At 39.8% G+C, this 14,600-nt stretch overlaps 1 protein-coding gene across 4 annotated transcripts in view; it reads right to left on the reverse strand.

Moving 5' to 3' along the window:
- The window catches only part of RFC1 (replication factor C subunit 1), a 33,710-nt gene extending 21,046 nt beyond the window's left edge, over positions 1–12,664 (reverse strand). The window contains exons 1-4 of one of the 4 annotated variants that reach the window (XM_068188892.1): positions 12,591–12,664; positions 7,432–7,560; positions 6,414–6,489; positions 5,241–5,360 (exon numbers count right to left, since the gene is read on the reverse strand). In XM_068188892.1, the coding sequence (XP_068044993.1) occupies positions 5,241–5,360; positions 6,414–6,489; positions 7,432–7,560; positions 12,591–12,593 (328 nt within the window). In that variant the 5' untranslated portion in view covers positions 12,594–12,664. Of the gene's footprint in view, positions 1–5,240; positions 5,361–6,413; positions 6,490–7,431; positions 7,561–8,136; positions 8,219–8,310; positions 8,465–10,784; positions 10,915–12,590 lie in introns of those variants that run through there. The other 3 variants (XM_068188893.1, XM_068188891.1, XM_068188894.1) reach the window with 3 other exon arrangements.
- Between the last annotated feature and the right edge of the window lie 1,936 nt (positions 12,665–14,600).

Consider the following 14,600-nt stretch of genomic DNA (forward strand, 5'->3'; position numbering starts at 1 on the left):
CTCAGCCAGTCTAAAAAGGTAGCATTTTATTGCATGCAGGGACAATGGCAACAAGCAGCACAGGACAGATCCTCAGAAGGCCTTCAGAACAATGTATCTTATTAATTTATTATTTCTGTACTCTTGAGTTGCTCATCACTATAGAATATAATTCCCTGGTTCCTATTCTAATTAGGATACAAAATATCTGAGGCAGGGACAGCCTGTTACTATGGTGTCATAAAACCAACTCTAAATACAGGCAGGGTATCTGCAGATTATAACTAACCTGTACTTATTATTATGTATGCTGAATAGCATTTGTAGACTACTACATAAGGATTTCTGTATAGAGCTGAATGACTACATCCTAAAATCATTAAATCTCCTTTACTTGTAAAAAAATGATAATATTCTGGACATTTTTCAGTTTCAATGACAACTCTTCTGCACAAGTACTTGAAACAGTTCCTGTCCTACAGAACCTGCCATCTCCAGCAATAGGCATTGCATCAGGCACTGCTGTCTAAGCTAAACTGAGGCTGCAGAAAATAAGGTTTGTCTACAGTCCTAGTATTGACTTTATTTACTTTACCTATGCATGGGTCAGTACCCAACACTCGGCAGGACTGACTGAGTTTTGTACTCATCTTTTGCCTAAAGTAACGCTTTAAGAAGATTACCTTTAAGATAACCACTTCTCAAAAAAGCCAGCAAGTCTATTCCAACTCAGCTCCTCCAACTCCTTCCCAAAGAACAGATGCTATGTGTGATTAGCAAAGTGTATTTTTTCTTTCTCCTCATTCAAAAAGCTAGTAGTTGCAACCTACATTTAAAATTGTAGGTATTATGTCATATTAGATTTTTCATGCCATTTCTCAAAAAGCTAACTGATTTTAGATGTACTACAAACATGCACTTTAAACCACAATTGTTAGCATTTGGCCTATATGGACATGTCAAGGTTCTGTGCTGTTATAAAAATATAAAGCTTACCTGAATCATTTCACCTTTACACCCCCAAAACAAATTTATCTTTGGATTTTTCAGTTATAAAAGGTAGCCTGAGAAAGTTGCCTCTGCTTTATTTTTCACTTTGAGATAAAAAGGTTTAGGGATACAAGACTGAAATGCAGTTAAGTACCACAAGTTAGACACTTGAGTGTCAAACTACATAGCCTTTGATATCTTTGGTCCAATACACACCAAATAAAATTGTTAGTCAAGTCTGTATGCTTAGTTTTGGGACCATTAAAATAAGTAAGAAGAGTGAATATATTTAAACCAAAGTAAATTATTTTAATCTGCAAACCCATTAACTATAACAACTCCTTCCAAATGAAATGCTTACACTTGGCATTGAAACAGCTATGTGTATAACCTCAGCAAGCAATTAGCAGAGTCCATTAACTCATGCCAGCTTATTTTTATTGATATTTCTATTCACTTGAGGCTACTTTTCTACAATAGTAGTTCACAGAAGCAGATCTGAATCCCACCATGCAATGAAATTTCATGTCCTGGTTCAATAGCCTGAAGTTACCTGCATGACAGGAATATTCAGTAATGCCACATGAATAATTTCAAAACAGGAAAAAAGGTAACTTCAAGCAATCCAGGCAAGTATAAATGTGCTAATTTTTTCCAGCTGCAGCTCAGCCTACTGAGCCTCTCGGGACACAGTGCTCTGTTTTCAAACAAAATCAGTCAGCATAGAAAAAAAAATCCAAACATAAATCCTCTTTTTACATTTTGAACTAATCCAGCAGATTAACCACGTTAAGACCAGTTACTCTGGCAGTTCAATAATGAGATCTGAAAGGGAAAAAGAAGGTCTCCAGCATGGAGAATAGGAACAGGCAGAGGAAAACAGCAACATCTTGAGCTAACACAGCTACAGCTTGAAGACCTGCTACAGAGACTAAACTAAAATTTATTTCATGTCCTACCACATTTGAAATACAGGCTGACAAGTAATTCTAATGTCTTCTGATAAATGAATCCTTTTTTCAGTCATAATTACATTTATTTCTCAATATTGCTGTTATCCTAGTTTCTGTAGAAAGAAAAAAAACACTTCTATAAGAGCAAGATTATATTTTACTTCATGCACGCCTCTGGTTTACACTTACTCCCCTATTCAGAGAGTTACCTACTATCATACATTCACTGTTCATATAACACTCCTCTCAACTCTTACAAGTCTGAGTACAAGAGCACATTTACCATTACATGACCCTTTTGCTGTTCTGCTGGTGTTCCCAAATTTAATCAAATCAATTTTAAACAGGCTCACTTCCCTTAACTTTTGCATTTCCCCTCTACAACATCCATCCCTGCTTCTTCAGAGGATTTCTGCCAGAACCCACACTCATTCCTCAAATGCATTTCAAAACTCCCTTAAGGTTCAACTACACCTTCTCAACTGACCTTTCATGAAAGACTTCAGAGGAAAGTTGGTACACAGAGTACTATTTATCTCCTCACATTTTCACTCAAGTATAGCATTTTTCATAAGTAGAACACAAGTATTGCCCAGGAAGTGCCAGTGACAATATTTTATTTCCCCGTTAAATATTTCAGTGAAAGACCTGCTTATTCACTGACAACCTGCTGCTCATTTGAACCTGTGCTTGGATGTGGGGACGATTTTTTTGCCCACCAGTGTTAGCAATTCATTAATTTTTTGCCTGAGGTTGTTTGGGTTTGTTTTGTTGTTTGTTTCCCCATCCCCAATATTCTCTACATTAAAAGAGTCTGTACTAAGCAAGGACCTTCACAAGCTATTCTTTTTGTCCTGTCTTCTAAGCTCTAAAGAAACAATTTTCCAGTAAACTGTACACCTCCTCAGTTCCCACCATGTCAGTTTTTCTACCATTATAAATAATTCTGACTGCCACTACTCTAAGGCTTTTCTCTTTTTAAAAATATTCAAGCAATCAAGGCAATTGCTACATATACATGATTACCTCTACACAATGTATATGAAAGATAAGTATTCACTTCAAGTGAGGTCAAAATTCTTGCTGAATAACCACGTATGATGAAACCAGATGAGGTTCAACAAACCCCACTAACAGGTCATCTACAAAGCTCAAGGTTCCACTAAACAGTGCAAGTATTATTTTAACAAGTACAACGAACATTTGGATTTTTCCCAATTCCCTAAGACTGTACTACCGAAAAACTTGGTAACTTCCCCTTGTTACTGTGGAGAATAACTTAGTTTTATCTTTGGCCATCATTAAACTAAATACTTATTCAGATTAAATGCATCAATAAAAACAAAGAGTAACTATTCTTGCTTAATTTTTTAAAAGGCAAAAAATCAAACTTGTTCACAAGCCAATAAGCAACAAAGCAACACAATAATCCAGATCAGTCTACATTTATACAAACCAAAAGGTTGATTTCCTCAAACAATTTTGGAGAAAGCTGTATACCACATAGACATACAGATCAGCTGAAAAGAAATTCAAGCAACAAGAGGAAGAAAGTTTCAAATTAAATTGAAAAACAGGTTGAGGCAATTAACTACCACACTTCTACTGCCTTCTTGATGCCAAAAGGCTCTTTCAAACACTGCCATGGATAGAGCCCTTTAGAATGAGATTCTGACTTTTGAGTGAGTCCAAGCAGCATATTCTTGATTTAAGTTTTCAGTTCCGTAACAGTAAAAAAAAGAGATGGACAAATGTCTACAAATTTTGTGAAGACCTTTTCTATCTATATGTCCATAGTCCTATTCTTGTAAAACATATTTATCTCAAGCCAACTTCTATAGCAATACCACTTAAGTGCACTCAGCTTCACAGTTCCATCAAGCTGAGGAAACAATTTATAGAAATTATAAGTAAACAAAATTCAAGCATTACATCTCAAGGTTATAAAGGCATTGTTTTAGAATACACTGTTAAATCAAACCTGTGTGTACTTAAGACACTTTTGATAAGAGTAACCTTGACCATGGTTTTCAGGCATTTCACTAATAACCTTGACTAGTGTTCCCATGGTATCCCTATGCAGAAAAACCTGATTACACCACTTGGAATTGCATAATAAACCTAAATATATGCTGTTTATTCCCCAGGAATTTGATCATTTACCTACTCTGGCATAAATGCTTTTAAAGATCCTTTTAATTAGGAAAGAATTGTGGGGAAAACTGTCAAAGGAAACAAAGCTTTGAGTAAAAGGATAAATAAGACAAATAAAATGTTCATGTTATTTTGGAAAATTGAGCTCATTTGAATACCTGATGTGGTACAGCAGTATGCCAGGTCAACTACCAAGGACAAGCAAAATAAGCATAATGTATCTATCTTAGAGACAAAACATCCCAAGGAAGAAGAAAGGTATAGGAAAAAACAGCTGAGCCATACTTCTAGTGCAATACTGCAGCAAACAACTCCTTTTTGTTTTAAAAATGCATGGCATTTTTATAGGGAAGCAACACTTAACATTCACTTTATTAAACTTAAAAAAAAAAACTACCATACCTAAGAACAGTGTCCACTCTTCCAAAATAAGTATAACAAAACTCAAAGAGGGATTACAGAAGCCTTACTTAAATTCTATTACTTAAAAACCATGTTTTATCAAAACAGATTTGGATTCAAGTCTGTTAATTCAATCAAATTCTTCAGAAAGTACTGTGGCTAGAAAAGAACTCTACTCCAGAGACAAATACAGAAGTTAGAGCTTCAGCCCAACTCAGTGCAGAAGTACAGGCAACCACTGCAGCAACTGACAAAATAGGTGTTTGTGTAGAGAAGTAAAAGAACTTTTTATTCACCAACATATCACACAGAGATGAGACATGGAAGGTTACACACCAGGTAAAACAAAAAACCCTGTTTCCAAACCTGCAGCCAACAGTCATTTCAAAGTATGCTAGTGAGCAGCTGAACTATATTAAAGGTACTTCCTTAGCTTCCTCCCCTAAATCTATGGAATTCTCTTAAGCAAGGAAGCATTACCTCATTAAACTATATGCTTATTTAAATCAACCTAAGCCACTACACACCATCACCTCAGTTTTCACCCTGCTCCTGACTACAGTACTTGAGGCTAAACTTCTGAAGCATTTTTGCTTAGCTTGTTTAAGGAGAACATAATTTGTCTTCCTCAGTATTAGGTTTTATGGTCACATTTGAGTCTATCAGTCAAACAATCCATCCCACTAGAACAAAACCCACCCCGCTACAGGTGAACATATAACGATGTATTGTAAAATATACATGATATATTTCTTCCATTACCTGTCTCTGAAATATAAACAACAGGATCCTGCTTTAGAACTTTACCAGGTTTTGAAGTAGCTGCTTTTTTCTCAGGTGGCTTCTTGGATTTTTTCACTGACTGCACCTCCTCTTCTGAATCTGTGTTTTGACCACAACGTAAATGTAGATTTCCTCCACATACACACAGGCTTTAAGTAATAGATCACACACCAGTTAACATGTGTTCACATATATTCAGCTGAATGAGAAAAAGACTCCATATCCCGACCACATGGTAGGAAGCTCAGAGCATAACTTCACTTACCATCCACCACATAAATGACTAAATGAAAACTGGGTCACAACTCAGTCTTGACAGTGGTGTTTGTTTACATAACAATAAATACTTTGTTATTTATTTCAGTAAATGCTGTATCTGCACAGCAACCTTTCCAAAAATGAATGCAACCTTCAAAATTATCACAGCAATTTACTTCAAAAAAACCAAACACCTGAAACAAAACAAATTTAAAAAAAAAAAAGGTGGAAACCTATTCCAAAAACTAACAACAAGCAAAAAACAAAAACCATCAGAGGCTCTGATTTTTCAAAGCACTGGTGAATTGCCACTCACATCACTAACCATTCCCCATATCACAAAAGCTGTGGAGATGACAGATTTATACGACTGTGGATTATGGATCCCAGTATCCACATGAATAAACAGGAGAAACACAAGAAGCAGAGACAACTAACAAGTGTTAGAGAGGGCTAACCTTCAGAGTCTATCTCTTTCCATGATAAACACAAATATATTGTAATTATATCTAATAAAAGAGTGGCTTTAGTCAATTGACTTGCGTACTGGCACCCCGCACAAAACAAAACAAATAAAACCACCAGCAATAATAACACCAAAAAAGCAAACAAAAAAGCCACACAGTTTTCCATCTTGTAGAGCTTAGAGCACTGTTTCTCTTTTTCCATCCTACTACTAAAGGGTCGGAACTTGCCAAATCTCCAAACAATATCAATACTTTGAAAGTAGCAGCAATATATTAACTTTGTACTCCTACTATTCCTCACTGCTGAACAGGAACTGTTTATAAAACTCAACCCAAAAAAACTTTCAGATGTACAATTTACCTAATCAACCTTGCATGCTAATGCAAAAAATACAAAGGAATATTCAGAAACAACTGTGAACACTACCTGAATCATAGATTATTCTTCTCTTCTTTTTTGTCCGCTTCTGTGTGGAATCATCTTCACTGGGTGAATTATTCACCTAAGTGCAACAGTCCATTAGTTCAACCATTAAACAGATCCTCTCAGCTTTTAGTCAGGCATACATTCAAATTTATGAGTTTCAAACAAATGCTAACAAATTATTTCTTTTCCATTATCACATTTACAAACAGCCTTGTGCTAACTCCTGCGTGAGAGGGGGAAAGATGCAGCATGGAGAAAATAAGGGAGAATTTTCAAATTGAAATTATATAGAATACTTATTTTAAGTAGCTTCTTACTACTAAACTGTTGTGTTTCACATTAAACATTCCATCCTATTAGAAATTCTTCCACTCTTTAATTGATTTTTCAACTAGCTTTAGCCACTACTTTATTTTCTATACAGCTAGATGATTAACATGTAAAGTAGTCTGAAACCACAACCCAATCTAGTTTTAATCTGTTATTCTGAAGAATTTGGCCTTTGCAGCAGGTTTAGAGAAGTGATCCCAAAAAACAGAATGTTCATGTTTCCTGCACAGGTGTTAAAAAAACTGGTCAACAGGCACCACATGACAGACTTTTACATGATTTATAAGCCTGACACCTTTATGACATGTCTACATCTACTGGGCACAAACCTTGGGTTTATTAGACTAAAAATGACATTAGCAAACCTACTGAGAGAACTGTGGCCAATAGGCAGAATAACTTCAAATATATCAGACTGCTCTTACACTAGCACTTAACTGTAACAACTTCTATCTTTGTCCTACAAATCTATTTTATTAGATTAGCAATTTTCTTCACCACCTACAAAGCTTTACTGCTAGAAGTTTATTTTAAGTGGCAGTTTCCTCCCAGGCCTATAAAAACAACTAACATATAGTCTGTTATTTTAGTATATGAGAAGAACCATGAGTTCAAAATATGCTAGATACACAAACAATCCACCATCAGAGAAACCAAACACTTCATAAATATGAAAAGCCAAAATAACCTTAGTCTCCTTTTCCCTTTTCCTCACACTTGAGGGTCCTTCACCATTTTTAATTTTCTCACTCTTTTTCACAGTCTCACATTCTTGTCGCTTTCCAGAAGGTACAACACCAAAGAATTTCCGGATATCCTAGTAAAAGGGAAAAGAGATTTATAAGTTTTTAAATACAGACAACTCTTCATACTACAAAATAGCAATATACTGAAGTTACCTTCTCAGCAGCTCCATTACATTTATTGATTTTGAAATTTTGTTTACAGTTCAGCAAACAAAGCCCAGATAGTTAAAAATATCTACTCAGACACCCACACCACCTGATTCTAGTCTTTGAATCATGAAAAAGATTTATTTCTTCCTTAGTTGGGCATCTTCACCAATACATACTGCTAGACAAACCTCCAGCAACAATAAAATACAGTGACCGAAGACAGATGCATAATTACATTTTTTTTTCTGATTAATTATCACAAACCTAAACCAAATTATTTCTATAGTCAAGATGATTAACACAGCTATGAAGCAGTGTCCCATATAGAAAGAAAGAAAAGGACCAGGAGCTTGAAACAGTGAAGTAATGGCACATACTGCATTCTCCACTTTCTCATAAATTTTTAAGACAGTAACTTACACCTCACTAAAAACTAGCCAGCAAGAAACTTATAAAATTTAAATAAAGAAAAATAACACCAAGATCTATTTTGTTACCTTATTTTAGTACCTGACCACAATACAGCCATAACAAGCTTTCTAAGCATGTAAAAACATCAGCTGGAGCTTAAATTTTAGACAATCACTATTATACGCACAAAATCACATCTGAGTACTCTTTTAAAAATCTAGCAATCCAGCTTTTCGAAAAGAAATTGAGGAAGGAGGTACCTGGTTGGTATCACTACCTCCAGGGTTAGCAGCCATTCTAGAGAAAGACAGTACCTCCTTTCTTTGTGGCCTAAAACACAGACAGCAGGTAAAGGGTGGGGCTCAGGACTCCAGTGGACACAGCTGGGAGCTATTCCCTATGTTGGAGTTCAGCTGGCACGCCTTACCGTTACAGGGAACCACAAGCAAAGGAGCACATTCTCAGGAAACTGGCATCAAGTCTGATTGATAATAAGGGGTCTTTGAGGCTCTTTTTCTAACAGTCAGCTCCTGTCAGTTGGACTTAGGGCTTTAAATCAATGGAACATGTAATTTGAAAGCATAAACAAAAGAGGAGACATGTATAGATTCATTCAGTGCACTTAAAACAATTTTCTAGAACTGGAAATGTTGTCTCCTGTAAATATTTAGGCTCTTTATGTTTTAACTGCATATATTAATATGGATTCAACAAATGGTAGGTTGAAAATCATTCTTCCTCAATGTGACTTCATACTTCTCCAGCCATGGAATTCATGCCTTGAAGCACAGATTTTCAATGCTCTACTATTTTACAAATATTCCTACAATATAAATGCAGCACTATAGAAACTGAAATTTTGACAGCCAATACCTATAGCTAATAGGTCTGAAGAGAGCATCTAATTTAAAAGTCTCTAAGCAGATATTTTGACTTAGTTATATTCATTATTACTGACTTCCTTTTAGGCTTAAGGTAACATAGGCAAGAGAAAAGCAAATATCATTAGATCTTGTATGTAGTAAAATAATTTAAATACTTAATAAAACACTGCAAAATAATGTGACTTTAAAGTTCCCTTTTGTTTTTTAATAGTTGTTACTGTAAAGCTTAAAGTATTTGAGAATTTAATTTTAGATTAACAGTAAAGTTCTATTCATTCCACTGTTTTCACTAAAACTGCTAACTAAGTGAGGTGCTCTGCAAATCTACCTTGTTCTGCCAACCTCTGTGCTACCTGGAAATTGTTACATGAGGGAACATCCTAAAATTACAGTCATCAAGCTTGCACACCTTAAAAGTGGTAGCAGGGAATATGTATTACACTGGCTAGCCCAGCTTAAAACCACATGTCTGCTTTAATTTATTTCTACAGCTTTTCAGTAGGCTTCTCCAAAGGCTTTTTAGCAAGATTTATTAATCAATGTTTTTCCTCTAACTTGATCTTGAGTTTGGATTCCAGTTCTAGAACCAGTTTTAAAGTGTACATAATTCTGGCAGAAGCTTTGCAGAACCTTTTGGTGCTTTGAGAATAGGCAATAATACCAGAATTCTTTAAGATTTATACAAGGTTTATTAAATGCAAACTTAAAATACACAGCCCTAAGCTACAAAGATTGACACCTATGCACAGCCTTCTTCAATATTCTGCTATAAATTCACCAGTCTTCTTCAGCTACCCTGCTCCTCAGAGGAAAAGGTACCCTTGCTGACATAACACAGTGAACAGAGAATTGCTTGGGAGAAAAGTACGTCTCGGGGCAACAACGAAGTTACCTTTACGTGAAGCTTTTATCCAGGATTCATGACAGATTTTTCATGCTTTTTATAAAGGCATGCCAGACAAATTGTTAATTCATTGCATAACTAATTGCAGAAATCAAGCAACATAAGTATCTATCATACCAACTTAGATCCCAGACAGGACCACTTCCCTCCCTCCTGGGCTTGTCTATTTAACATACTCTGACTGGCCTTCCTATGGGTATATTATGCCATCCATACATATATATAGGACCACCAGCTGGAAAATCTGCATGTTCAGCTTTTACCTATGCTTGTTCCAATGAGGAAAGGCTGCAACTGTCAAGTTTCCTTCCAGGACATGCCCCCAAAACCCACAGCAATGTGCCCTGTGTATCCTGGAGATACTCACCAGCATGGCTGTTCCCTTGCCCAAAAGGCTAAAATTAAAACAGGCAAGGCTATTTTGGTGTGGCTCCCCAGGGCTGCTTGAGCACAGCACCAGCAAGGAATAACTTTGAGCAGTTCCACCTAGGTAGGAATTGTAAGTAAGAATTCTGATCACTCTGACTCAGTCAGGGGGGTGATTGATACCTAGCATCTGAAAGGCCTAAAATGCTGCTCAGTTATCTTAGAGTTGTATGACTGTGCCATCTAGTCCTTGCCTGTTCTGACTACTGCTTAAATCCTCCATCTTCCACTGCAACAGAAGACCACAGTAATTAATCATGCCAGGCTGCAAGCTCTCTCTTGGAAGATTTGTATGTTTCTTTTACTGGGGAGAGTAACACAAACAGAAACTGAAACCCATTTGTTAGGTAGTACAAAGACTGGGAATTCCAGGAGTGTTTTTACAAGACTAGTGTTCAGTAAGGCAGAATATTTTCCAAAATTACATCATGTAATCCAGTCTGCAGCTCAAAATACAAGATAGAAAACTGAACTTCACCCACCTAGCTCAGTGACTGCAGTAGAAAGTAATGCATCTTACTTCAGGTACTCTGTGTGTCTCAATGAGGGCCTTAACTCAGAACAGCTGTATTTCTTTCCAGTCTGCCTATTTCAGTGCAAGTTTTGCTCACGTATCAGCTCTGACACTTGGCACTTCCAGAACAATTGCACTAACTAAAATCCGATTTATACTATCACTTCAGTGAAACCAGTAATACCTGCTTGGGTAGCTACACTTAATGAACCATTACTCATACTGGTAACTGCAGCAGTTTTACAAGCAGTTTCACAGTTGTAAGTGATGCTCCAGCCATGAAACTCAAGAAACCCCTACTCCTGGGCATTCATTCCCTCAGTGTACCACTGTAGCTCGCTGTTTGGGAACTGGGTCACAGCCACTAATCCGGGTGAAAAAATAAATCTCTTCTAATACAATCAGTTTGTTGTGTAACTGCACACATCAGCACAGCTGAGAATGTGCTGCAGAATCAAGCTAAACAGGGGCTACTTACACTTGGCACTACAGGAGAAAAGTTTGCAAGGCTGTGATATTGACTTACAATATGCTCATGCTGTCACTGCACAAGCAGAACAGGCTGCACCATTACTAACATCACTGTGCTTCTGCCTCTACTTCCACAGCTGCAGCAGAGATGGCTGAGCAGCCACTTCAGCACTGAAAAGGGAATGGGATGAGGCAACTTTTACGCTCCCCAAAATAATGGCTATCTTCGTCCCTCCTAGGACAGGCCCAGACACTGAGATGTGTCACATTCAGAAGATCACACAGAGGAAGAATTTGTCCTGGGAAGGTGGGAAAGGAGGAAGCAAGCCTTCCAAGAAGATCAGTTTCCTAAAAAGGCGATAGCAGGGACGTGGGAGAGGCAGAACTCTTACATAAATCTGAATTCATCAGCCAGCCCAAAACAAACCATGAAAATATCACAGTTCAATAGTGCCAGGAGTCTTAGTGCTGGCAGACCTCTGTCAGTACAGTAGAAGACTCAGATTGTATCACCCACCATTGCAGAGCACCAGGTGTAAAAACGAGCTTAAACTCTTTGGAAAGTCCAAAACTAGATTTGCACCTTAACTTGCAAAATGACATCTGTAGTTAAGCCAGTAAAAGATATGCACAGAGACACCATCTGAGTAAAAGCAATCTCATTTGAGCCAGAAATGAAAAGGGGATACCATCCCATGGTGACTGCATAGGTGAGCAGCACTTCGGAGAGCACAGGAACACGTATATGTTTATGCTTAAAAATCTCTTTACATCCTACTGAGGGTTGCATCACTATCGATAAACAATTGTTTGCTTCCAGACTTTCAAGCTCTTTTTTTCTCCCATCGAATTGTTTTTCTGCAAAAACTGCGCACCCTCCAGCTCGCCATCAGAAACGCCTCGTGCGCGCTCCCGCTGGAATTAAAGGAAGAGGTAACGCTCCGGCACACCGCCTTTACCGCAGGTTTGCTCATCCGCATTCCTTCCCCGGACGAGCCCACGCTCCGCGCCCTCACCCCACCCGCTTTCGGGGCAAGGGGAACCGGAGAGGCTCAGCCACATGCCCCTCCGGGCAAGGGCATTTCCTCGGGCACGGCTTCGTGTTCCTGGCACGCGTGGGAAGCCTCGGCCGCTGCGGACGGGACGGGACGGGACGGGACGGGACGGGACGGGGCGGGGCGGCCTCTCCGCCGCAGCCGCTCGGGCTCCGCGCCCGGGGCCGCCCGCGGGGCTCGCTCAGCCCGCGCCGGGCCCCGACGGCCCCGCAGCCGCCCCCCGGCCGGCGGGACCCTGCGCGCCGCCCCGCCCCGCACACCCCCGGCCCGGCGGGGAGCCCCTCACCATGGCGGCGGCGGCGGCGCGGTCCCCGTGCCTAGCGGGACGCTCCCGGCTCCATGCTCCCGCCTTCGCGCCAACTCCCGCCGCCCGGCGCGCCGCGCTGCCGTCACGGCCGCGACGGGCGGGGCTGCGGGGCGTGCCCCGGGCCGGGGCCACGGCAGAGGCTGCCGGGGGCGCCCGGCGCCGTGCCCGTGGGTGCCCGGGCCGCAGCGGCCCCTCCGTGCGGCGGGCGTTTAACCGCCCCCGCGGCCTCGGGCGCTGCCCGGCGGGAGCGGCAGCGCTGCAGCAGCAGCTCACAATGGAGCCGCGTGTGCTCGGGCACGTCCCGCAGAGCAGGCGAGCCGGCAGCTGAGCTGCTGGGTGAAAACAGACTGGAAAGCAGCGCCGGGCCTCCGTGACTCCCGTGTCTATAGGGCGCTGAGGCACACACAGCTCCCAGGATAGGCGGGCAGCCAGGCCCGGTCAGCGCCGCACTGAAAGGCAGTTCCTGGTCATAAACCGATCATAAACGTGTGAAAGTCCCCAGCTTCCAGGCTGTCGGAGCGTCTGGTTCCTCTAATGGTATTTTCTCCCATGCGCAAAGGCTGGGGAGATCTCGGAATTCAGGAGTCCAAGAGAAACCAGGGAATGAATTAATGTTGTGTTTCTGCTACTGAGTGCTTAATTTTCTAATTAATTTCTAATGAAATCTTGTCTGTTTTCTTCCACTAAACACACTTGCTGAATGCTGGAAGGGGATAAATTTGTTCAAGCCAAATAAAAACTACTCCTCTCTCAAATAATGTCTGTTGTTTAGATTCTGTCCATTTACTGAATTGCTCATTACTGTTGGACTTGGAGAAGAATGGGAAGACAAACTGAATTTGTGACATTACAAATACTGCCAGTGATTTGGGAGACCTTTCATCAAAGAAGAAAATAAAACAACCAGAGTACAAGCTCAATTGGTAGTTGTCTCATACTGCAATCCCTGATGCTGTCGCTTGTGTTCCCTCTGTGTTCACTGTCTGCTTGATGGCATGGTCTCGTTCCACACATCTGTTAATGATACGTATTACCATTCCTGTGAAATTCTTGGACTTTAAGTAACTGTAAGATCCTGTTTATACAGAAACTGCTACCGTTCTTTTATGAACACACATGGTTAGGTGGCCTGTGTATTTTCAGCATTAGCATAGCTTGTGAATTTGGATTTCTGCGTGAGGAACATGGTGAGCAAGTAAACACAGACCTGTGTGTGTTTAGCACAGGCTGTGCTTTTTGGCCTGTTTTGCAAGTTATTCCATATGCACTCAACATAATGGCTATGCAAACAAAACCGATACTGCTTTAGAAAAACATCTCCAGTGATAAGTTTGTATTCACATATTCTCATTATGTAACTCTGAAAGCTGAGCGTGCTCCTCATACTAGAACTAAAGATCAGTTAAAATGGCTGATATTTGTAAGAGCCAAACTGTTCAAATAATGCTAGAGGAGTTATTGCAGGTGGTTATCTCTCTTTGTAGTTGATAAAGCTACTTAGAGTAACAGCCAGCAGAGGAGTATCTGTTTGTGGGTTTGTGACATCTTCGTGTTTCTTGGAAGGCAAGAGTTCAACCCTTTGTGGAGACGACAGACTGAACGCCTGGAATGCCTACAATTCACTCCTGGCTATGGTGGGGAGACACAGGATACCTCTGTTCTTATGTACATGCCTATGGAACCAGTGGAAGTGGGAAAAACTTTGCTCCACCACAGGAAAGAAAACTGAATACTCATTATTATGTATTATGATGTGCTTTGCAAGATGAAATCGAGGCAAAATCCCTTGAATCTATAATTGATCATGGGTAGTGTTTTAAAGGCCTATTACCCAACTAAAATTACAGCTTTTTAAAAAGTAGCTAAAGTGCACTTGATTTCACCACTCTATTGGCGAGGCTGACAAATCATTTTTACATTATTAGTATTGTTTTCTACCTTGCTGAAACTCACAGACTATTTGGCTTTTTATGTTGGGTTTTTTTTTTT

The sequence above is a fragment of the Anomalospiza imberbis genome, chromosome 4 (assembly GCF_031753505.1).
Source record: "Anomalospiza imberbis isolate Cuckoo-Finch-1a 21T00152 chromosome 4, ASM3175350v1, whole genome shotgun sequence".
Taxonomy (NCBI): Eukaryota; Metazoa; Chordata; class Aves; order Passeriformes; family Viduidae; genus Anomalospiza; species Anomalospiza imberbis.